This window comes from Rhyacophila brunnea, unplaced genomic scaffold, assembly GCF_057557595.1.
Source record: "Rhyacophila brunnea isolate RB1 unplaced genomic scaffold, BYU_Rbru_1.0 scaffold_20, whole genome shotgun sequence".
NCBI classification, from domain to species: domain Eukaryota; kingdom Metazoa; phylum Arthropoda; class Insecta; order Trichoptera; family Rhyacophilidae; genus Rhyacophila; species Rhyacophila brunnea.
Window position 1 is genome coordinate 17281761 of NW_028232860.1, and position 26430 is coordinate 17308190.

The 26430-nt window shown below is 34.1% G+C and overlaps 2 protein-coding genes across 2 annotated transcripts in view; both read left to right on the forward strand.

Moving 5' to 3' along the window:
• The window catches only part of mRpS5 (mitochondrial ribosomal protein S5), a 344261-nt gene that overhangs the window by 88404 nt on the left and 229427 nt on the right, over positions 1–26430 (forward strand). The gene's annotated exons all lie outside the window — the stretch shown is intronic.
• Positions 1062–18689, forward strand: LOC147071298 (protein mono-ADP-ribosyltransferase PARP12-like). The gene is made up of 4 exons (XM_085948173.1): positions 1062–1293; positions 5776–5865; positions 13239–13382; positions 15713–18689. The coding sequence occupies exons 1-4, from the start codon at positions 1265–1267 to the stop codon at positions 16422–16424; spliced, it is 975 nt and encodes a 324-aa protein (XP_085804299.1). The 5' UTR covers positions 1062–1264; the 3' UTR covers positions 16425–18689.

Consider the following 26430-nt stretch of genomic DNA (forward strand, 5'->3'; position numbering starts at 1 on the left):
AGAAGGATGCTCGTCGTTGCGTCCACAGTCAAGCAACTCGACACAAGACGCTGTTAGGCCATCGTCGCACTGCCACGACCATAGATAATAGCCACGACTTCGACCACGAGTGAGAGCGAGGCCACACTAGCTTTGCCTGTGCGTCCTTACTCCCTCACTCAAATTCCATTGCGCAAGAATTACAGACCTTCAATCTTTTTCGGATAGCGCAATTTCGCAATAGTCGAACAAAATACTATCGAGTCGGATGGTACAAACGTTGAGACATGTTGAAATCAACGTAAAACCATCGAGCAAGAACGTGCGTGTGTACTTACTATTAGAATAATATTATTAATTATGATAGGGATACTTGATATACTAAAAATGTAATTGAATTAAAATATGTTTATATGATAAACTATTACTCATTGTAAACAATTAATGTTGACTATAATCAGCAAATTTTTTTTATAATAGAGGTAAATACATATTATTTTAACGACATTATTGCCATTTTATTTTAGTCTATGCTCTACCGTGATATGCAGCGTTGCCATGTCTACTGAAATTTCAGTAGATCTACTGATATTTTTGGCAATATACTGAATCTACTGATATTTTCTGAAATCTACTGATATTTCTCCATTTCACAAAATTCCCACCAGCCGGGAAAAAAATTAGCCATCTTTGAAAACTTGGGAACATCGAAATTTTTCTCCTAAAAAAACAACGAGCCGACCATGAAAAATAGGGAACCTGCGGCCCGCGACGAAATATTTTTCCTAAAAAAAACAAGCCGACGATGAAAATCTGGGAACCTGCGGCCCGCGGTAAAATATTTCTCCTAAAAAAAACAAGCCGACTATGAAAAATTGGGAACCTGCGGCCCGCGGCGAAATTTTTTTCCTAAAACAGAAATCTACTGATATTTTGTCGAATCTACTGAATTTTTTTTACACATTCTACTGAAATTAAAAATTTTGACTTGGCAGCACTGGTGATATGATTATATTTGATAAAGTGGTAACACTGGAGGAATTTTCCTCATATAAATATTTATGAAACGAAAATTTCCCTTCAGTCGCCAGCAGTGTGTCATTGTGAGTTACGTGGCTTTTGCATTTGACGTTTGCTCGCCCATTATTTTTATTGAAAATAAAAATTAGTTGTACGGTTCGTTTAAACTTTAAAGTGATTTCTAATTTACTTTTATTAATTGAAGCTATTGGTTGGATTTTCTAAATTTACTGAATTGTGATCCTACTGTACCGGCAACTTAAAAATGGGTGGCCTGTTCTCTTCTGATCCAAGGTAGGTACATTCGGTTACTTAGTTGTGTTACGTTATTTATATGCCTAGTCCAAACTTAATAGATTGGTTCAATGCAGGGAGTTGATTGATGATAAAGAAATATTGGCAACTGAAATACCTAACGGGTGTGAAGAAGCAGGCAACCGATCTCGAGTGTGGAAGAATACCTACGTGATTAACTTATCATGTGTCAGGAATAAGTCATACGTCGAGTACCGACAACTGCTCTCGGTGTATACTGTATGCAATGACGCACATCCAATATTGCTGTATTTGAAGATTACAACACACACTTTTGCATATCTATAATGCGTGGTTCATTTTCGTAGGGTTCTCGCGCATTCAAAACACTGCGTTAAAATAAAATATATTGAGATAATTTATAGTCTATCGGAATTCTATTTATTAATCTGTTCTGTGGTTCGATGATTATTGAAAATTGTTTACACACTGTTTGAAAGTTGCATCAAAATTATGATAAAGCTATAGTACTCCATATCGTTTTTGTGATCAAGGTATTTTGAGACCAAAAACCAAACCCTAACATAACCCACTGAAAAACCACCCAAAACCGTAGGTACAAGTACAAGTAGAACAGTAGGTTCTCAAAAACACCTTAATCTCAATGACAATATAGAGTACTGTGTACTCTCTGAGTAATCCGCCACCCCAAAAACCAGACAGTGTCCAATTAGTGAAAGTGGCAGATTATAGTGCATACATACAAAATATGGCAAAAATTAAAACAGGTATTTCGTAAAAAGAGTTTTTCAAATTACAGTTTTATTTATAATCAAAATCAAGTATTTTTTACTAAATCACACGTATTTACTAACCAAGTTTATTAACTAAATATTAAACAGTAAATCGCTTGACACAACCAGTTGTTCAGTGAGGCAGATATTCTTAAATGGCTTAGGATTCCTGGCTTTCCCTATGACCAAAAGCTTTAGTTTGTCTGTCCCGGTTGCATTGGAGCATAATTATTGTGAAGCGGTCTTTGGGCACTTTCCTCCCTGGTACATTACTTTCTTCGCGATGAACGTACGTTTTACGAAGGAGCAGGGCTCGAAATGGACCGAAACGCACCGGAGCGCCGTTCCTGTTCTTGACATCGGTAAAATTATCGCTCCATCTCGTGGAATAAATAATTTGACCATCTGAGCTGGATAGGCCATATAATAGAAAATCTAACATACTTATTTTTATGAAAAAAAAACACATAAACTTTGATAACTTTACTATGTAAACATCTTCAGAAAATTGTAGAGCGCTCCGGTTTGTAAATTTTTCCATTTCGAGCGCTGCGAAGGAGATGTTTCCAAAATAAACCCGTCTCGTCTACGTTGTATACTTGTACGCGGTGGACTACTAAATTTGACAATCGGATACCGCCGATTATAGAGCTTGATTTTGTTCTTTCAACTAGTAAAAATAACGGCGGATTATAGTAGTTGTCGGATAATCGAGCGGCCGATTACTGAGAGAGTAGGTACTGTACTTATTACCAAAATTATTTCTAAACGTTAAACACGTTCTGACTCATCAAACGCCATGTCCATGCGTATTTCTTTTCCAACAGAGATGGAAAACATTATTATACAATAATGTTCTTCATCTGGACTAAGGGGCTTACTACTAAGTAGTAGTGATAAAAGCAGCGGCGGCTCCTCTAATACCATCCAAGTGCTACGCACCGCCTGCATCTTTGAAGACATCGCTCAACTTTTCATTGTTATTCATACGTGTATCACTCACTTCGCGAACTATGAACAATACTCCGTTCGTGCGCAAAGCGATTACGATCCAAACAGATTTTCAGTTTGCACAGAATTACAATGAGGTCATTATATACTACTTAAACCGTGGTTGAATGTTCCTGTAATGACGTTTTGTGTAGAATTTTTTACATACTTTTAGATAGGCACACGAAATTAGGACTCTAGAAACAAAAACGCCAGTTTCTGTTTTATAACAATGTTGGCGAGTTAATTTTTAACAATTTCACATTTAAGATTTAATGAATCGCCAAACTTTTACGAAAATACAAACTACCGCATTTATTTCTAAACCACTCAAATACATTCAATAAACAAAAAAACACATCAGCGGTTATTTATTTGGCTGAAGCATTGTTTGCTAAGAGCGTAAAGTCGTAAACCGTGACATTTATTTTTCTTTATTGATATTAAATCATTTGAACTGTTTAAAAACTCTTTTCAAAAGGCCGGCTACACGCGCATGCTTCACTATGGTGTTGTCTGCGCAAACCGGTTTGCACAGGCAAACCCCTGCGTGTGGACGGCAAAACTGTACACCGCGCAAACCAAAAAGTGCGGCCTGCGTAAAATTCAACTTGCTTGAAATTTTAACTGCGCAAACCGAGTTTTACAAGCCGCGCTCAGTTCGTCGACGGTTACGGTCTTTTTTCATTCATACTTATTTGTTTTCGTTGGATTAAGAATACATGATATTACACATAGGTATTATTGTTGGTACGTTTTTTAAATTCAATAAACTCTACCTAAACAAAATCACAATAGATAAAAAAAATATATTTATAAAATATTTATATTTATGTATGATTTAATTGCATAATTTTAGATATTTTATAGACTAGTATTTTTTGACTATTATCTATTATGGCTTGGTTTTCGCAGGGTTTAATTGAATTTTAAAAACTAACCAACATCATCTGTAAACTGTAGTCTTATTTCAATGAAAACAAATATGTATGACTGACAAAGTTTAGTGTGCACCATTTATGGCGGATCTTAACCAACACCATTTGTAAACTGTAGTCTTATTTCAATGAAAACAAATACGTATGACTGACAAAGTTTAGTGTGCACCATTTATGGCGGATCTTAACAGCATACCTCTACCCTTCGCCACTAGTATATATTATATTTAAGCAAAAAAATTATGATTTATATGTGAGTGTATGTTTCTTTTCAATAGCCATTGTTTGGTCCATTTGGATCTGGAGGATTATTTCTCTTTTATTAACCAATAAACAATAGAAAAACGCTTGTGACAAAAACAAATCGTAACGTAATGAGGTTTGCGCAGTTTTACTTCTGCCGTGAGGCCATGCGAGAGTGTCCCGTCTTTTTTGCACAGGCAAAACCGCGCAGGCAAGTTGCTGTCGGGTAGCCGGCGCATAAGAAATATAATAAATAAACAAAGACATATTTCATTTACCTTCTGAGAAGTTCAACATTTCAGTCATTTTACACTAAGATATTATCTTAGCTTATTGACACGGCAGCCGGCAGCCTTCGGTGATTAAGGTAATCATGGAGAGACGCTTTACGACCTTTACGTGGCTAGGACAAGTGTTCCTAATGCCGCCAAAGAGTGTGACACTGCGTACCCTTATGGTACAGCCTCAAGGGTTCCGTTGCCATAGCCGGCCCTCCCTCACCCTGCAGCGGTGCTACAAAAGCGACCTACGTGCTGCAGGTCTGACATGGCAGGAGGCGCAAGAGTTGGCGTTGAACCGAGGGAAGTGGCGTGAACTTGTGCTTGCCCTATGCTCCAATGCTGGGTATAGAAGGTAAACCATTGCGCACTACCAGAAAATGCCATTCTGAAGACCACCGGCCGCCACTGGATAAAAGATGGAAGTCTCGCACAGGAGACCACCTCAAAAGACGGACCGAACCATCAACTTTCCCATAACACCACAGCCTACGTCCACTCTTCGCGGCTCTCGCAACCCCCGGCCGAGCGGAGCCTACCTCCACTGAAAATACGAACTTCAAATTCGTCCACGCTCCCGCCAAAACAGACGCGGTTTGTCGAAAACGACTGCACGCGCCGCCACTAGTCGATCCGTCAGTAAAACAGGGAGGTTCGCGACCGACAAGACGAACAGGACGCCGAGGACAGCGAGCATCGTGTCTGCTCGCCTCGGATGCGAAGCCAAGCCACATATCCCGCCAAAAAGGACCGTGTCGGCAGACTTCAAGTATCCAGCAACCAAAAGACCACATCGGCAGCACGCAAGCACTGACTCTCGCCTCGGATGCCAAGCATCAGCAGCCCAGCCCGCGACACCACGTCTGCAGCCCTCGAAATCGTCATTACCAACCCACCGCCAACTACAATACCCTGTATCAACGACTTGTAATAAACCAGCAACAACAGAATACACCGTGCGTTTCTGTCTCCCCCCCCCGCTTCTTTGGCCATGACATTATCACGGTCTGCCATTTCCGCCTAAGCGCGAAGAAGGCCGGTGATAGTAGGTATCTAGTGTTTATTACACCTTTATTTTTATGTTAGGTACAGTAAACCTATTATAATTGAGGGATAAGAGCCAAACCAGGACAGTAACTAAGTAGCTACCTAATTAAAAATACTGATCTACAATGTACCCAAGTTCTGTCTGGACCAAAATATTATATTATGTATGTTTTTAAACCAACAAATATGTATAATTTATGAAAATTAATATTAATTTGTCTTTATTTCCAGTCCCCCTCAGCGTGCAAATGTTAACACCGACTATGGATATCGGACCCCGCCATATACCAGCCCCACTTATACAAGACCTGCCGAAAATAGGTTTGATAATTACACTATTCGACTGCTGATCAAACAAGCCAGTGTTGTCAGTTAAAGTAATTTATAAATTCAGTAGATGTTTGATGTATTTATCAAGTATAAAAAAACTACTAAAATTATCCATACAAATTTGTCCATACATGTCTAATATATAAAAAAACAATATTTGTTTGTTCGTATTTAATGCGCTGCCATACCGTTCATCCGATTGCGATAAAACTTTGTCAACTTATTGCTTGCACTTGCGCGAAGTTTATAGGCTATATCTTATATATAAAAATGAATATCTGACTGTCTGTGTGTCCGGTATGCGTTCCTATACCATTCATCCGATTGCAACGAAACTTTCGCCAGTTGTTGTGGTAATACCCGCAAAGGTTTTTGAATTAGTACAACCATCTTCTTCTTCTTCTTCATTCTATCTTCTTTTATTCGTATGGTTCCTATACCATTAATCCGATTGCGATAAAACTTTCCTCAGTGGTTGTGCCAACACCCGCGAAGGTTTCTAAATTAGTAAAACCATCTTGTTCTTCTTCATTATATCTTCTTTTATTTGTTCCTATACCATTCATCCGATTGCGATGAAACCTTCGTCAGTTGTTGTGGTAACATCCGCAAAGGTTTCTGAATTAGTACAACCATCTTCTTCTTCATTCTATCTTCTTTTATTCGTATGGTTCCTATACCATTCATCCTATTGCGATAAAACCTTCGTCAGTTGTTGTGGTAACACCCGTAAAAGTTTCTGAATTATTAGTGCAACCATCATCTTCTTCTATTCTATATTCTTCTATTCGTATGCGTTCCTATTCCATTCATCCGATTGCAATGAAATTTCGATCAAGTGTTGTGCTCACGCCCGCAAAGGTTTCTGAATTGATACAACCATTTTCTTTTTCTTCTATTCTATCTTCTTCTCTTTGTATGCGTTCTTATACCATTCATCCAATTGCGAAATTTTTTTGACCAGTTGTGCGCACGCCCGCAAAGGTTTCTGAATTAGTACAACCATCTTCTTCTTCTATTCGTATCCGTTCCTATACCATTCATCCGATTGCAATGAAATTTTGATCAAGTGTTGTGCTCACGCCCGCAAAGGTTTCTGAATTGATACAACCATTTTCTTTTTCTTCTATTCTATCTTCTTCTATTTGTATGCGTTCTTATACCATTCATCCGATTGCGAATTTTTTTTGACCAGTTGTGCGCACGCCCGCGAAGGTTTCTGAATTAGTACAACCATCTTCTTCTATTCTATATTATTCTATTCGTATGCTTTCATATACCATTCATCCGATTGCAATGAAACTTTGATGAGTTGTCGTGCGCATGCCCGCGAAGATTTCTGAATTAGAAAATCATCTTCTATCCGTATGCGTTCCTATACCATTCATCCGATTGCGATGAAACTTTTGTCAGTTGTTGTGCGCAGCGCACACCTGCGAAGATTTCTAAATTAGTATTATATAAAATACAAATTTGTTGTTTGTTTGTTCCATCCAATTTTGAATTTTTTACTACATACTAATAATAACGTTTGCATATTTTGGATTCGATTTTAATTTAGTATTCTTTTGTTTGACCTTTACTCCTACTAGAATTACTTTCATATTGCCATACTGTATTACACAAATATTTTAATATTAAAAAGGTAATTACTTATTATTATTTTTTCAATATCTAAGATAAATGTATCCACAAAACGACCCTGTGCGAAGCCGGGTACTTCAGCTAGTAAGTGTCTAATAATAAATAGTTCCCTGTTCTGTCATAAGTATTAAATTTGACTTGGCTCGAAAATTTCATACAAAATGTATATTTTCTGTTGATTTTTAATATTATTTTTGTATAGGCAATGATCTTCCATATTTCTCCATATTTACTACTTCACCCTGTCATGCCCCAGTGTTGGGGCATAGGGCAAACCAAGTTCGTGCCACTTCCCTCAGTCCATCGCAACTCTCGTGCCTCACACCATGTCAAACCTGCAGTGCGTAGATCGCTTTTGTAGCACCTCTGCAGGGTGAGGGAGGGTTGGCCACAGCGATGGAACCTTTTGGCTAAGGCCACATAGGTAGGTGCCTTATTTGGTGGCTACGTGCTAGGTGACATTTCCTAGCGAACGGACGCACACTACACTATCGCAATGGCCACACTGCATGGTTCGCGCCTCGCTATGTGAATATTAGTCACCTAGAGTCTCCCGGCGAACAAACGTGTTGGTTATTTTTATTGTGTCACCTAATGATTTTGCAAGATTTTTCTTCAGTATGACAGACGTCAAAACACCGTATATTTTGAAGTTATGAATAATGACGCATGGGATGAATTGACATTATGCACCCAACAAGTTCGAATTTAAGACATTCGAAATTTTAACTTATATTCTCTGTGAGAAGTAGCTTTCTGGTTAGTTTTGAGAGTGACATCGTTGTTGACTTGAGCGCTCCCAAATGTCAAATGAATTTGTATCTAAACACGTAGCATGCAATGTGGCAGTAGTGTTCTTGTAGACAAGCATAGCACCTAGCTCAGCACTAGCGAAGCACCTACCATGTGGCCGAAGCCTTTGAGTTTGTGCCACAAGTGTACGGAGTGTCGCACTCTCTGGCGGCATCCGGAACACAAGTCCCAGACATGTGAAGCGTCTCTTCGTGATTACTTCAATCATTGAGGGCTGTATCTGCTCAAGAATTTGAGTGTTTGTAACGCGGTCGTAGAAATGTGCCTCTTATGATTTGGCGGAGACATCGATTCTCAAAGCTCGAAAGAGACCTTTGAAGCTTTGTATAATGCAACGTCTCACAGCTATACAGGAGCACAGACAGCACGCACACGTTGGACAAACGACATTTGGTCCTCACCTTCCATGCGATTCCAAGTTGGCTGAATGCAGCCCCATTACACTTATGCCGATTCCAAGTTCACTGGAAAGACCACCATTGTCGGTAACTGTGGCACCTTAGTATTTGAACCAGCACTGTACATGGATTTGGTCTTCGCCGCCTTCAAATGAAGACCTACACGGTTCGAGTTCACGGCCAAACTATTCGCGGTTACCTCCAGCCGTTTGATCTTCGAGTCAAACATGGCTGCGTAACCTGCGTTTTCCAAATCGAAATTTTTGTTTGCATACGTCGGTTGCGTTATGATGTAGGCTTATTCCATTGTCATAAAGAAAGGGCGCAAGTAAACAGCCTTACTTGACTCCTGACATGATTTCGAAGAGGTTAGAGGATGTTCCAGCTGCTCTCATGTAGCTTAACAAATGACTTGACCATCGCGTCGAGTTGGCGTCGCTTTTCCTTGAAAAAAAAATTATTTTTAGACATTTCTTAAAATCCTCATAATTTACCTTCATATTTAAAAAGAGAAATATTAATTGAAGTGTTTCAATACCCACACAAGTTTTAAAAAAACATATAAAGTAGACATTTAATAAAAATTTGTAGCAGTTTTAGGTTTACCCCAAAATTTAATCTGGCTGTTGGTCCACATTTTTCTCCTTTTCTCTGTGTCTTAAATCTGTCTTACTGCTCGTCTTACGTAGGCGAAGTTGATGTGAACGTGATTGCGACACTGTTTGAAGCAATATAAAGCGAAACGATGCGAACGTGGCTTGTCAACGTGGTTTGTCACCAGTCGTCATCGCATATTATTCATCATGGGTTTTTTTTATTTGAAAACTCATATTTTACATGAATTTACAGAAATAATCTCAAAGAAGTGGAACTAATATTATATATTTAGAAAGATACGTTCATGGAGAATATCATCATTTAAGATATTCAATGAGTTGAGTACAATGGTCAGGTACATGTTCAAACGCGCGTTAGCATGATCTTACTCCCCACTTCAATTAGAGTTTGTCAATTTATGGCTACGGCCGTATGTTGTAGTTTAACCACTGGAAAATGCCAAAAGAAATGGCGTATTTCAAAAAAATACTATCTTATTCTTAAGTCAATAATTATTATAAAGCAATCATTATTCGTAGAATGTTTATCACACTTTAATGGTTAAAGACATTGCTTATAATTAGTATCTTTAGAATTATCTTCAAATGTGTTAATCTTGCCCATTTTTTGAATAATAAAATGCCCAATTCTTGTCAAATTTGGGATCACAGAGATTATCAATATAATTTTTTATCGTAAATATTTCACTATAATAATGTCGACATAAATTGTACTAATGGTTTTATAAATGCGTTTAAGAATTAATAAATGTAAAAAATCTTAACACCACTGCACATGCATGTACTGAAATATGACTATATTCTAAAACATTAGAGCGAGAGGTTTAAAAGAATACTATTTTATGTAATAAAAATACTTTATGCAGTCATCAAATGTTTAAAATAAATATAAAGGATAATAAGGCTTCAAAATTATATAAATAGATTATCTACAACGTTTAAGGAATGTCCAGGATCATGCTTTGAAAATACAATAAAAGCTCCATTTTGACCTACGCTGAGCATGTCCCCCCTTAACATAATATTAAAATGTTTCACAAAGGTAATTTGATATAGTAAAAAGTAGGTAGGTAGTATCTAACAGAATAACTAGCAAGTTAATCAAAATTAGAGGTACATTTTTAAATCCTATAAACACCTACCATAATTAACTAAATACCACTGCATTAATAGTACAAAGGGTTTTGATTACAAAAAAAGTAAGGCTCACTATATCTGATAATTATATTTAAAATCAAAACATTGATCAGATATAAATATATTTTTGTAACCGATATGTTACAGTCAGTCTGTAGTTTTCGTGAGTTAACAGAGATTTAGTATGCTTGTTCAATCGATTCACTACACAAAATATAGTAATTTAAGCACCATACTTATTTCTACAATAAAATTATTCAATGAGTTCAGGACGAACTGGCGATCAATTTCCTATTATATTTAGTCGCTAAGCTTTATTATATGTTTAACATATCACTTCAAACCCACAAAAATAATATTTCAATTTCAATTTAATTTCAATTTATTTATTTTACATATTGTGGACATTACAAATTATAAGTTTAAGACGTTCACAACATGACATTTAGAAACAAAGAAATATTATTAAAACAGTTTTATGTACATAACACAAGAGATAGATCAGTATTAAGTTATTCTACAGTATAAATGTGTAAATACAAAAAATATTAAGTATATAGGTACAAGGAAGTACACCGGATGAGTTAAGCAGACCCTATTTTAAGAATTTAAAAAACAACGTCCACCTAAGTTCACCCTCACGTAAGTGGAATATATCAATATCCGAAGCGATTTCATTAAACATGGTTATTGCCCTCCCAATTGGCATTACTAATGGCAGGTTAGTTCTGCACCGTGGGAGAACAAACAACGGATGCCCTCGATTCCTAAGGTAATTATCAGAGACACACAAGCCAACACCACCAAGAATGGCAGAGCTCACATTTACGCCGCGTATAAGTCTGAAAAAATATGTAGCTAAATAAAGATCCCTTCTAAATTTTAAGCTACAGTATGTAAGCATCCCTAAGAGAAAATCAATCGGATAGAGCCACGGATAATATCCATACAGCCGAAAGTAAAGGAGTCTTAAAAATTTCTTTTGGACTCTCCACCATAAGGCCGTACTTCAACTGATGCGGGGCCCAAACGACAGACCCACTCTCAAGTCTGCTTCTAACTAAGGAGTTATAGAGAATTTTTAGTTCCGTCACATCCGAAAAGACCCGGGAAGTACGCAAGACAAAGCCCAACATCTTTAGCGCCTTTTTACAAATGGTATCTATATGACCACTAAACGTCAGTTTACCGTCAAACGTAATTCCAAGTTCTCTTACAGATGATATTCGCGAGAGAACTCTGCCATGCATCGAGTACTGGAAAAACAATACTCGTGAGGCTTTAGTAAACGATAAAACATTGCATTTATCAATATTGAAGTCCAGTTTGTTACGCCTGCCCCAATCTAATATATTATCTATATCAAGTTGGAGTTGACGACAATCGTCCAAGGTGACAACTTCCTTGAAGAGTTTCAAGTCGTCAGCAAACAACAAAAACATAGCATTTTTAATTACCAATGCTGTCATTTATGAAAATCGTGAACAGCAATGGCCCTAAGTTTGAGCCCTGGGGGACACCAGAAAATGTGTAAAAGATCTGTGACTGATAAAGGCCGTACGAAACGTATTGTTGACGGATCCTAAAATAACTCCCGAATAGCTTCAAAAATCGATCCGACAATCCAATAAGTTGGAGTTTTTCCATTAGAATATCGTGATCGACTTTGTCAAATGCCTTCGAGAAATCATTGTAAGAACAGTCAACCTGGCTGCCTCTATCTAGTACTGACGACACATAATCAGTGAATACCATCAGGTTGGTTTCCGTTGATCGGCCTGCTCTAAATCCATGCTGTTCATTCATTATAAATGACTCAATTTTTGGAGAAATCATGCTGTGCATGATCATCTCCAGAACTTTTGCTGGTGCAGAGAGAACAGCTACCGGCCTGTAGTTTTCTACTGACGACTCTCTACCACTCTTATAAATTGGAGTCACCTTCGACATCTTCCATATTTCCGGAAAGATACCTGTTTCCATTCTAAGATTATATATATATATGCAAGTGGGTCTTTGACAAAATCAACACACCCCTTTAAAAAAAATGTAGGGACGTTATCCGGTCCCAAAGAGCGCGTATTCTTAAGTTTTTTAATAAATCTAAACACGTCACCTTCATCAATTGGGAAGATGTCAACGGATTGGGCACCGCACGATCGTTTTCTTGACGTTGAGGCGACATCCAGATTCGGAGTACCACTTGCGTAGACGGACCTGAAATGACCAGCAAATGCTTCTGCCATTGAACAATTAAAAAATTGAACGTCGTGTACCGTGGCTTCTTGGACATTTTTTGAAAAAATATCTGTTTCTAATGAAAAATATAATATTTTCTTTTAATGATTTCGATGCCTTTTTATACACAAGAAAAAGAACTGCATTAAGAAGTCAATTTCGCCAAAAATATAGCTTCACTAAAGTACCTAATCCTAGAGCGACAATAGCTGAAATTGTATGATGCGTAGGCTCTCGTTCGTAAAAAGCGTGCAGCTCATTGTCCACCCTGACTGTGTCATTCACAGGTCCCAAGAGACCGCACACCACTTGCCACTCGAATGAGCCCAGCACTCTTTCCATGTTTTTGATCATGCACGAGGTTTTCGTGATAAATGATTTAATTAGTGTTTTGTGCAGGATGCATTTTGAGTGTCATGGAATGTAGCACTTTAGCTAAAATGAAATATCATTGGCTAGCATAATGGGTGGCTGCGACTTGTATTATAATGACATTATAACTTGTCTTTATTTCCAGGGCCCCTCAGCGTGAAAATGTTTACACCGATTATGGATATCGGACCCCATCATATACCAGCCCCACTTATACAAGACCTGCCGAAACAACAACGCCCCATTATTATAATACTTCTGGTTGGGGAAGTCATTCTGCTGCACAGAGGTAAACGATTACAACATAACAAAAATAATAACTATACACATTTAGATAATGATCAATGAATGTATCGTAGGATTCATAAGTATCTACACACCAACGTGCGGCAACGTTTTATCATATTTAAGTTGATTCGAAAATATGAATTTAAATGAAGTATTTAATAAACTATTTCTCTTATTCAACGAATAATTAACAAGATTTGAAAATGTAACACTCTTTATATTGAATATACACAGTTTGAAAATACCTCAGATATTTACTCACTAGAAAAAACATTTTTTTAAATAACTGTACAACGTCCGACAGGACTTGAACTTGTAACCACTGGCTTCGCTCCAATGTGCTTTACCCATTAAGCTACGGGCACCCTACTTAATTATGAATGAAATGCTTATCAAATTGCGTTAATGTTGGATATCGGTTTTTTGTGTTTTAAATCAAGTTATCAATTAAGTGCCTAATTACCAACTTGAATTCCGGATCACTCCAGATTTTAGTTATAACATACTTGCATTTTCAAAAATTTAAACAACTGGCTAGTAAATGGATTTCATTAAAAGTTTTAGTATTATAAAAGTAGGTTTTTCGTCTAGTGAGAGTTTTAACTAATGGTGGTATATTAAAACAAGATAATTGTAAGTACATTTTTAATGTTAGTTTTTTTGTTCGGTAAGTATTAACTTATGTCGATTTCAAAAAACAGAAAAGTCAACATATTGTGGTCAAAATCTAATATAAAATACATACATATTATTCTACATGTAATTTCACACAATATATTTTGATGTATAATAGCATGCGCCCTCCGGGATGGTTTTCTGCAGTCCAGCAAAGATTTACTTATAGTACTATGTCGAAGATTGAATACGATTTTATTGTTTTGTACAATAATCTGTTTGAATAATTATTTTGGCCGTCATTGTAATGGTGTATGGTAATGGGTAAATCTATGATCAGTGGCGACTGCTCCGATACCATGCAAACGCACAGCACCTTGTAATTTTTCCTTTTCATGAGAATCATAAGTTATCATTCACCTTTCCCAAAATTTTATCACATGTCGACTTCAGTATGTAATGCTTTGCTCATTCAATTTGATATCACTAGTATACTATGGAATAAATTGCAGGCTTCTTGTGTTGCAGTTTAAAGGAAATAGTCAGTTTTTACTACAAACACAAATAGTCAGTTTTGAAAAAATCTTAATTTTATTGTATTGTATTGGGCGAAAAACTAATTAATATACAAATTAATGCTTGGCACAACAATCAACTTCGATACAGTAGAACCTCTCATGACGAGCATAATTCATTCTAGAATCTTACTTGTAATGTGAAATACTCATTAAGCGAAACAATTTTTCCCATATAAATTAATGTAAAATAATTACAAGATAAAAAGAACTTTTTATATATACGTTTTTAAATTTTCTGTTCAATTATTATGCTCAATATGCTCAAACTTGTACTTGATATGAAGTAAATAAAAAACAAATATAGAATACTGAAATGTCATTTTGATTTCCATAGTAACGCACATATATATTAATAATTAAGTTGCTAGGACCACCCACTTAGCAACCAATAATAGTGGATTGGATTACGGATTTCTTCCGAAATAACTTTTCATACAAAACAGAATTAACTGAAAATGAATTCAATTCTACTTAAAGATGGCTAAAAGTATTAAAAGAATGCATTGGCATCGTGTTCTGATATATTCTAAAAGTTTCAAATGTCCAGCTAGTCGGGAAGTTAGTTAAAAATCGATTGCAAGATTTGTACTGGATAAACAACCACCGGACAAATAAGAATACGAGCTAATAAAAACGTTGTAATATGATAATGCGTTCCATGCTTAAATTTTTTTGTTTTATTATTTGTAACGTTTATTCAAAGAAAATTACTTATTGTTTATGAATTTATGACAATAACTAATTCTTTTTTACTAGAAAGCTGTTTAAAGACATTTGTTTATGCTGACACTTCAAAATTTTGTGAAAATGTGACATAGCATTAGCATTGAATAAATTTGTAGCGCGTATAGCCACCGCCTTATTAGGGTGATACTTATCAATGTACGACACAACATTTACTACGAGTGCTAAACACAGACTGACGCACTGGTGCGGAATGTCCCGGCGCACAAGTCAGTGACGTGAAGAAGGAACTTTCTTTCCGCGCTTCTCGTTAAGGGAGCCATTTTTTACAATTAGTTTTGCTCGTTATGAGAGGTTCCACTGTACTTTTTTTTTTTTACCATTTTTGACATTTTTAGAAATAGTCTGTTATGGAAAGAATCACCACAATAAATGTCTTCTTAACCTGTTCCAGCCGTCCTGCCGCTTCTTCATCTCCACACACTTCAACCTCAGCTGCACCAACCAGAGTAAAATTTTTAATGGCTAGCCAGAACAAATTTAGCAGTTTAAAGGACTCAATTTTAAATGTGAACCACATGTTGCAAGACTTCGAAGGTTCTGAAATTGAAAAAGTTAAGTTATCCAATTACGATGAAAACTTTGCAATTGCGAAGAAGGCTTTTATGACAACGACACATGCGCATTTCGTTACAAAGATTGAGGAAGTCTTCAGCCCGTACTTGAAGGCATTTTATTTGCTGCGCAAGGCGGAATATGCTATCCTATACCGACCCGTATGCACGATGGAAGAATTATGGTTCCACGGAACGAAGAAGCAAAACATCGATGCGATTTGCACCAACAATTTCAACTGGAGGATGCACGGCTCGGCGAAGGGGAATATCTTCGGTAAGGGCGTGTCGTTCAGCCCACTATCCAATTACTCTTCTCACTACAGTGATAAATCTGGTACCAATGTTATGATTTTAGCGCAAGTTCTCTCACGTAACAGTTGTGCGGGTCAAAAAGATATGACAATACCTCCGTATATAAACTATTCTACCAAAACGAGGTATGACACTAGCAAAAAACCTGATGGACATGTTTGTGTGAAATATTACGATGATGAGTTTTACCCTCAATACATTATTCATTATAGACATAAACCTGTTAGAACTCAGTAAGTCCAATTACTCTGTACCCTCAATGTCATGTGTAATCATCACAATGAGTATATTATGTGTATAATATGTCACTGTAGTTAGTTTTATTGTCTGTGTAATTCTATCTATAGCTATATGTACAAGAAGGATTTCTCCAATATCTTTTTGTAAATACCTGACTCTTCAGCCAAGATTCATTCCTGCAAAGTTAGCTGTAAAGCAAAATGTCATTATAACAAAATCTTTATGTTTTTAAAATGTTAAGTCTTGAGTAGTAATTGTCACTTGACATTTAATTTTATGATGCAGGAGTTAATGACTTGTTAAGTTGTGATTATATTGAGATGCACGCCGCATACTCTCACGCTGTCATGTCGATAAATTTAGTCTGCAAATTCTATGATGGAGTCCCAACTCTAATGTATTAGTATTTTGAATTATTATTCATTATCCATGCTAATTTCAATTAATTTTAACAGGTTCAACGTGTGCATACATTAAAATTACTTGCGGTATTACATCCATAGATAATATTTTAAACCGAACCCAACTTGCAGATCATAGATAATAGACAACATTCCCATAGAAAATACATAGTGCCAACCGGTAAAAACAAAAAACACGTGATTTTGACGTGAGTCAAAAATGTGTAGGCATGTAGTAAATGATAAAATAAAAACATTCATTGAGTCATGCAGGTGTCGATGCAGTGCGGTACAATGTGTGGTGACCTCATTGTTCTGGTGATTTCGGCAGATTTTGCTAGCTGACAATGTTCGTTTAAAGGTTCAAAATGTGCTACGGGATGAGAGCATCAGGTTGATAACATTATAAAAACCAAGAAAAACAACATGACACACTTTTTTCCCGTAGCGGCAGCTTACTGTGACGTCACGTGATAGTACGCGATGTGCAGCATAATATAAACACAACTTTATTGTTCTGTATCTTGTCCAAATATTTCAATCTACAATTATTATTTGCACATTTTTGATGCTGAGAATATATCACAAAGTATTTTTAAAAGTATATCAAAATTCTGCCAAATTTTTTTTAAAAAGTTGCAGCGAAAAGCTTTATTGTGTATATTTATTTACAATTTAATTATAATATCGACTGCTTAATCTGCAAACCAGCCGACTGCACTTCTGACCAAAAATAAGATCTTGATGGCATTTTATTATAAAGCATGTTTTCTATGCTCACACAAAACACACTCATAAACCTATAAATAAAGGTGTTATCATTCTTCACACAAAACCCAACTGCAGGTGCCAAATTTCCAATATCGTAAATAGAACAACTCCACCCTTTATTATATAAAAGGGAAGCAAAAATAAAATAGTGCATTAATTCATAGTGCAGCTTATTTGTAAAAAAAAAATCCAAGTGTATTTGAGTGGAATTGTTAAATCATTGTTTTTCCTCCTTCCTGAACAATTTGCCCAAATGGAGTTAGCCGTTTGCAGATTTAGTAGTCGATGTAATAATTCCTAAACACCGTATAAGTGAATGAATGAATGATTGAATGATGAATGATGAAGAGTGAGGAGGAAGATTGTTTGTAACCGCAACCAATTTAGCCCCTTAGGTAATAATAGTAAATGTATCTCAATTTGATAAAATAACATTTAGTTAAGTGATAAAGAAATTTATCAAAAAATGCAATACACATAGGTATAAACTGAAAGAAAATACTTTCTTGTTAATGTGAATGATACGTAAATTGGTACAAATTGAATTTTTTTAAAAACCATTAAAATTGATTTTGGCCATAATATTATATGTCAATGTGTTCTTTCACTATTTTCGAGAATGTTCCCCTTCTAATGAACCCACAATGTTTATCTTTGCTGACTGGTTTGTCTCCATCAAAGAGATTGGATTCCTCCCACAGAGGTAGCACACAAAAAAACTCGTTTTGTGAGACAAAGTTTTATCTCTCTGAAATTAGGTACACTTTGCTGCAAATGGGCCATACTCAGACATAAATATGCCCCACTGTGTATTTTTTTTATCAACACTTCAGCTTGCAACCAATTTATGATAAACGTATTTTCATTATAAAAAGTTTCCGCAGTAAAAATTTTATTAGGATTCAGAGTAAGAAAGAATAATGCAAATTATTTTTAATAACACAAAAAACACAATATTTTGAAAAATTAAACACAAATCAGTTAATAGCAAATGGGTAAATCTTGGAATAAGAAATATGGTCGTGTTTTTACATAATTATTGTTCTATATAAAATAACATAGCATTATTGTTTAGATAAAACTGTTAAATAAAAAACACAAATAATTAAACAAACAAAAAAAAAAGTTTATTATATTACCTACCTATTTACACATGTGTATTTTGAAAATATTTTATGAAATAAAAATATAACATGGGTTCGTTTTTGACATATTGTGTATAAAATTACTTGTTTATATAAACCTATTAGACACAAAATACAGGTAGGTATGTTGAAAATTTGATTATATAGTTAATTACAATATTTTATCTATTTAACATATTATCAGAGAAGCCCTGCATATAAAGGGTGTTTTTTTTAGAGGTATAGAACTTTGAAATGGAATAAAACAAAGAATTTTTTTATATTGACATGAAATTTACTTTATTCGAAAGATGCTCTTCTGGCATTATAATTTAAATATGACTTCTGGCATATGACCGCCACGGCTGGCTCGGACGTAGTCTAATCTGGAGGTCCAATTTTCGATGACTTTTTCCAACATTTGTGGCCGTATATCGGCAATAACGCGGCGAATGTTGTCCTCCAAGTGGTCAATCGTTTCGGGCTTATCGGCGTAGACTAGCGACTTCACATATCCCCACAGAAAATAGTCAAGCGGCGTTAAATCGCACGATCTTGGAGGCCAATTCACGGGTCCGAAACGTGAAACTATGCGGTTACCAAACGTTTCCTTCAATAAATCAATTGTGGCACGAGCTGTGTGACATGTTGCGCCGTCTTGTTCAAACCACAGCTTCTGCACATCATGGTTGTTCAATTGATGAACGAAAAAGTCAGTAATCATGGCTCTATAGCAGTCACCATTGACTAACGTTCTGACCAGCATCGTTTTTAAAGAAGTACGGACCAATTATTCCACCAGCCCATAAAGCACACCAAACAGTAAATTTTTCTGGATGTACCGGTGTCTCAACATACACTTAAGGATTATCATCACTCCAAATACGGCAGTTTTGTTTATTGACGTATCTATTCAACCAAAAGTGAGCTTTATCGCTAAACAAAATTCGCTTATGAAAATCGGGATCAACGGCAATCTTGTTTTAAAATAAATTTTCACAATTTGGAAGCGTTGTTCAGGCGTTAGTCTATTCATGTTGAAATGCCAAACCAAACTAAACATAAATCACTTAACAGCTGACAAAATGGCCGCCAATTAAAAAAGTGCTGCCAGCTTAAAGTTCTATACCTCTAAAAAAAACACCCAGTATAATATGAATTCATACAAAAAAATTGATTATTTAAAACGAAAATGTTTTCATATAAATTATCGATGGTATTGAAGACTCTTTCAGCCGGATAATGTGTCCACCTCTGATGAAATCATTTTCCAAGAAATACTTCCCACACAGTAAAGAATATTGAGATGGCACACAGCTCTCCCGCCCAACTGCATCAATCCACAATTTCCGAAGAACTTCATTTTCCGGAAATCTGAAATAATTTAATAACATTATAAAATTGCTACATATACTCCATTACATACTTCATATAAATACAATTTTTTGTTTGTTATTCTTAAAAATATATTTAACTCTGAAATGAAATATAAAATCTATGTAAATAATGAATGTCATTAACTAGCACTTTTACAGTTTTTACTTTGAAAAACACATCGTATATTTTGGGTTCAAAATAATATTATGCATACGGCCCTGGATTTTTCGCAATAAACCATTTGACGTTTGATGTAAAAGTTGTGAATTGTTATTGTAAAAGATCTTTTAGGAAAAACTATCAATGTATAAATAATTAATAGTATGTATATTGTTCCGAAATGCTGTTACTCATTTGTATTCTTCCATTAATAAACATTTTTTTACCGAATAATAACATAGAATAATACATCACTGATTTGTCAATAAACGTAAAGAAAAATGTAATATTATTATTATAAATACATGTGAAAAGATACGCCGGCATTTCTCCTGGCTGTGCATCCTATTGCAGTCGACCTTAATTGTTGTGCTTATCACAGGTTTTAACAGATCTTTATGTGATCTTATCACAAAAACTTGATGCTATCAGATGAATATTGAAAGTTGTTTCAACGACAACTCTCACAAAATATGGGATTTGTACCGGACCAGTGGGTCTATTCTATACTTCCGCAGATGTGATAAAGTGACAAATACGACGGCTAACTTGGGTAGGTTTGTATCAAAGTATTAGCACTTATTGTAATTGTTGCAATAAGTGCTATATTTTACCAACACCTCTTTTGGCTGTGATAAAATTTAGAGAGAGATAGACAGTTTTGACTGTTTAGACGGCCTTATTGTAACAATTATAAAACTCAATACAAATAATATGTAATAAATACTATCACTTTAGTGGTTGATAGTCGTCTTGTTTATAGAATAGACCCCGCAGGTATAAAAATGAATTTGTTCCCAGTTGATTTTTTCAGTAGAGAAAATAAAACAACTCAATTGAAAAAAAAATGTTCAACAAGTGTTTTGAGTAAACTTCCTCATCGATTGTGAACATAACAATATTTTTGTAATTGTTCAGTGGAATCTATAAAATATTGCATGCACTTAGCATGAACTGGCTAAATCAAACAACACCCGATGACTCGTGTCATTTGATTAGATGTAGATATTAATCTAATTGTATACATGCAAGATTAGTAAATGCGCTCCCTAAGGCTGCGCGCACACGGCAAAGCGAAGTTTCGGATTCATCCGCCAAACGACGTTTGCGTTTTATTTGCGTTTTATTTGCGAGCCGATTGCGTTTTAAATGCGTCAATATTTCGACAATGCTGTCCAAGAGAAAACACGGTTTTCAAGGGGATTCATAAACGCCTTTTTTTGAAACTGCACCCTGCTGCGAGAGTATTTATCTTTCATTACAGTGGCGTACAAGGGTAAATAAATCAATATAAAATCAGTACGTAATATTGCATTATACCTACATTTATTTTCCCACTATTGCTTCTTTTGGAGCTGGACTGTTTTATATCGAAAGCGTTTTGAAAATTACCTATTGTTGAGCCTATTATATACCATCATCATCAATACTATCGACCGAGGGTACTTGATGGAGTTTGAATTTAAATTCTAATTGATTTAAGTTTTGTACTATTATTATTTATTAATACAATAAAAAAAGATTATAAGTTAATACACGAAGAAAGGGTAAAAACCTTATTACCTAGATACCTACTAAGTAAAGGATTAAGTACAAAAACATAATATTTTGAATAATTTGAATATTTGCAGTATTCTAAAAACCTGTTGTAAATACTATTAATACATTCGGTAGGTAAGCAGTTTTACAAAATACTCGTATAATAAAAAGTTGTGACACAGCACAGCTATGAGAAGAAGTATTTCACGAGAAGAAAGGCTCGCCATATCTATACGGTAAACTAAACTATTATTATTTATTTTGTAGTATGTACTTATTTAATTAATTTTTTTATTAGTTGACACTGTCATCTTCTATAGATACACTAAAATGGAAACGGGTACTAATAATAATATATTGAAGTGAGAATAATGAATACCCACCTACTACTATTGATAGGTATGTGCTTGTGTACTTGTATCGGTACAAGTATATTTATATTAATTATTGTTTTTTTGTTGTAATATATTAGTTGCGATTAATTGACAATAAAATTTTGATAATTTATCTATTTAGCCGCTACAGTACCATATTATTCAATTACATATTCAAAAAAAGTTGGTAGTTATGAATTCAAAACACCTTTCATAAAAAATAGATTGAAATATTAGTAGGTACACTAACACGAAATTACCTGATATAGTCTCATTACAATAGCTATCTTTTTAATATGTAGCTATTGAATTCTAAGCAATAATATTCTATTGGAAATATGAACAGATTTTAAGGGGAGATATTTCAAATGTTTATGAATAATATGTTTTAAATGTTTATTTAATAAAAGATACAATAGGTATAATAATATATTACATTGTTCTAACAATTTATATACAAAAAACCTATAAAATATTTTAATTAAATTATATCTGTTTTCCCCATTGCATTAACGCCACTGTGAAATTCTTGATGACACTAATTAAGAAAGAAGGAAGATTTTTTTAATTTTTTCGGACTAAAGTAATAAACTATGTCATACAATATGTGCCTTATTGTGTTCGCCAACTTATAGCTATTATGGATATTAGTACTTTTTGTTTTCACCGTTAGTGTTATTATGTAAGAATTTATTTATTGCACTATCCGAAGAATTAAAAAAAACCTTTTTTTTGTCGCCAGTGGCGAACTAAGATAAATAAAATATAAAAATATAATATGTAAACATTACCTACATAATTATTAAGTATTTCTTTTTTACCATTTTACCTATATTTATTTTTTCCACTATTGCTTGATTTGGAATAGAATTCTGTTATATTATATCGAAAGCGTTTTTTAATTTGATGATATTTTCATAGTGTAGAAATTATTTTTAATGACTTTCATGCGGATTTTTGTTAGCTATACGCAAATGCAGACATAGTCCAAATAAGCATTAATCATTCAAGTGAATCTTTCTGGTTGCAAACAATTCATCATGACTTCGACAACAATAACAATACAGAACATGATAAAACAGAACATCCAGGTTTTCTCCAGGTGTTCTGTTTTGTCATGTTCTGTTTTGTCACTGTCCTGTTTTGTCATGGAACCGACTGAGATTTAACATTCTTCATATTATTATATATGACAATGTGCTAGGTGCAGATTGCGTAGGCTTAAACCTTTACATTATACCCAAGTTTTTAATGAAAAATACCCACTCATCCGGTCATGAGTTTGTCATTGGTAAATAAAATTTATTAGGCCTTTCTGAACATAATTATGTGGTTAATCAGTAATATTTCTTAATACGCGCCCCCATAAATTTCAGCTTTCAAAAGTTCGGTCCTGGCCTAAATGGGAAGATTTAAAAGAACATGTGGTAGGTAGTATATTCATGGCACGTATTGTATGACATAATTAATTACTCCATTGCTTCAGTGGCGTTCATGCAATGTAGAGCAACAGATATAATTTAATTAAAATATTTTATAGATTTTACTGTAGCGGGTGAATAGATAAATTATCTAAATTTTGTTATCAATTAATCGCAAATAATATATTATAACACGAAAACAATAATTAATATAAATATACATGTACCTACACAAGTACACAGGAACATACCTATCGATAGTAGTAGGAAGGTATTCATTATTCTCACTTCAATATGTTATTATTGGCACCCGTTTCCATTTTAGTGTATCTATAGAAGATAAAAGTGTCAACTAATAAAAAAAATAATTAAAGAAGTACATACTTACTACAAAATAAATAATAATGGTTTAGTTTACCTTATAGTTATGGCGAGCCTTCACGCTTAAAAACAGATTAAATTTAATAAATATATTTTATAGATTCGATACCTACATAAAGATTCTACTACTAAAAAGGAGGCATGATTCTATTAAAGATACATACTTATTTAATATCGAATATAACCAAATGCATACCTACTTGTATTCTTCCCAAAAGAATGGTGTTATTTTAAATATGTATTTCATATAATATGAATAGGTAGGTGGGTAATTCAATACGTATCTATAGGTACTTATATAAATATTTTCGGTATAGGTATATAGGTATTCATCAAAAATTATTTAAATTTGCATATTACGAACTATACCTTAACATTGTTTATTCGTTTTTTTATTTATTTAGTGAGTAGTTACAGTTGGTGACATCTCTCATTAGTTAATATTATTAAACTCCCAACATATTGCACAACGAGAAAACTATTGTTTACGAGAAATGACATTTTAATACGCTTACCTACCGAATGTATTAATCGTATTTACAACGGGTTTTTTTAGAAACACTGCAAATATTCAAATTATTCAAAATATTATGTTTTTATACTTCATCATTTACTTAGTAGGTATCTAGGTAATAAGGTTTTTACCCTTTCTTCGTGTATTAACTTATAATCTTTTTTTATTGTATTAATAAATAATAATAGTACAAAACTTAAATCAATTAGAATTTAAATTCAAATTCCATCAAGTACCCTCGGTTGATAGTATTGATGATGGTATACCTACTAATATTTCAATCTATTTTTTATGAAAGGTGTTTTGAATTCATAGCTACCAACTTTTTTTGAATATGTAATTGAATAATATGGTACTGTAGCGGCTAAATAGATAAATTATCAAAATTTTATTGTCAATTAATCGCAACTAATATATTATAACAAAAAAACAATAATTAATATAAATATACTTGTACCGATACAAGTACACAAGCACATACCTATCAATAGTAGTAGGTGGGTATTCATTATTCTCACTTCAATATATTATTATTAGTACCCGTTTCCATTTTAGTGTATCTATAGAAGATGACAGTGTCAACTAATAAAAAAATTAATTAAATAAGTACATACTACAAAATAAATAATAATAGTTTAGTTTACCGTATAGATATGGCGACCCTTTCTTCTCGTGAAATACTTCTTCTCATAGCTGTGCTGTGTCACAACTTTTTATTATACGAGTATTTTGTAAAACTGCTTACCTACCGAATGTATTAATAGTATTTACAACAGGTTTTTAGAATACTGCAAATATTCAAATTATTCAAAATATAATGTTTTTGTACTTAATCCTTTACTTAGTAGGTATCTAGGTAATAAGGTTTTTACCCTTTCTTCGTGTATTAACTTATAATCTTTTTTTATTGTATTAATAAATAATAATAGTACAAAACTTAAATCAATTAGAATTTAAATTCAAACTCCATCAAGTACCCTCGGTTGATAGTATTGATGATGGTATACCTACTAATATTTCAATCTATTTTTTATGAAAGGTGTTTTGAATTCATAACTACCAACTTTTTTTGAATATGTAATTGAATAATATGGTACTGTAGCGGCTAAATAGATAAATTATCAAAATTTTATTGTCAATTAATCGCAACTAATATATTATAACAAAAAAACAATAATTAATATAAATATACTTGTACCGATACAAGTACACAAGCACATCCCTATCAATAGTAGTAGGTGGGTATTCATTATTCTCACTTCAATATATTATTATTAGTACCCGTTTCCACTTTAGTGTATCTATAGAAGATGACAGTGTCAACTAATAAAAAAATTAATTAAATAAGTACATACTACAAAATAAATAATAATAGTTTAGTTTACCGTATAGATATGGCGAGCCTTTCTTCTCGTAAAATACTTCTTCTCATAGCTGTGCTGTGTCACAACTTTTTATTATATTTTGTAAAACTGCTTACCTACCGAATGTATTAATAGTATTTACAACAGGTTTTTAGAATACTGCAAATATTCAAATTATTCAAAATATTATGTTTTTGTACTTAATCCTTTACTTAGTAGGTATCTAGGTAATAAGGTTTTTACCCTTTCTTCGTGTATTAACTTATAATCTTTTTTTATTGTATTAATAAATAATAATAGTACAAAACTTAAATCAATTAGAATTTAAATTCAAACTCCATCAAGTACCCTCGGTCGATAGTATTGATGATGATGGTATATAATAGGCTCAACAATAGGTAATTTTCAAAACGCTTTCGATATAAAACAGTCCAGCTCCAAAAGAAGCAATAGTGGGAAAATAAATGTAGGTATAATGCAATATTACGTACTGATTTTATATTGATTTATTTACCCTTGTACGCCACTGTAATGAAAGATAAATACTCTCGCAGCAGGGTGCAGTTTCAAAGAAAGGC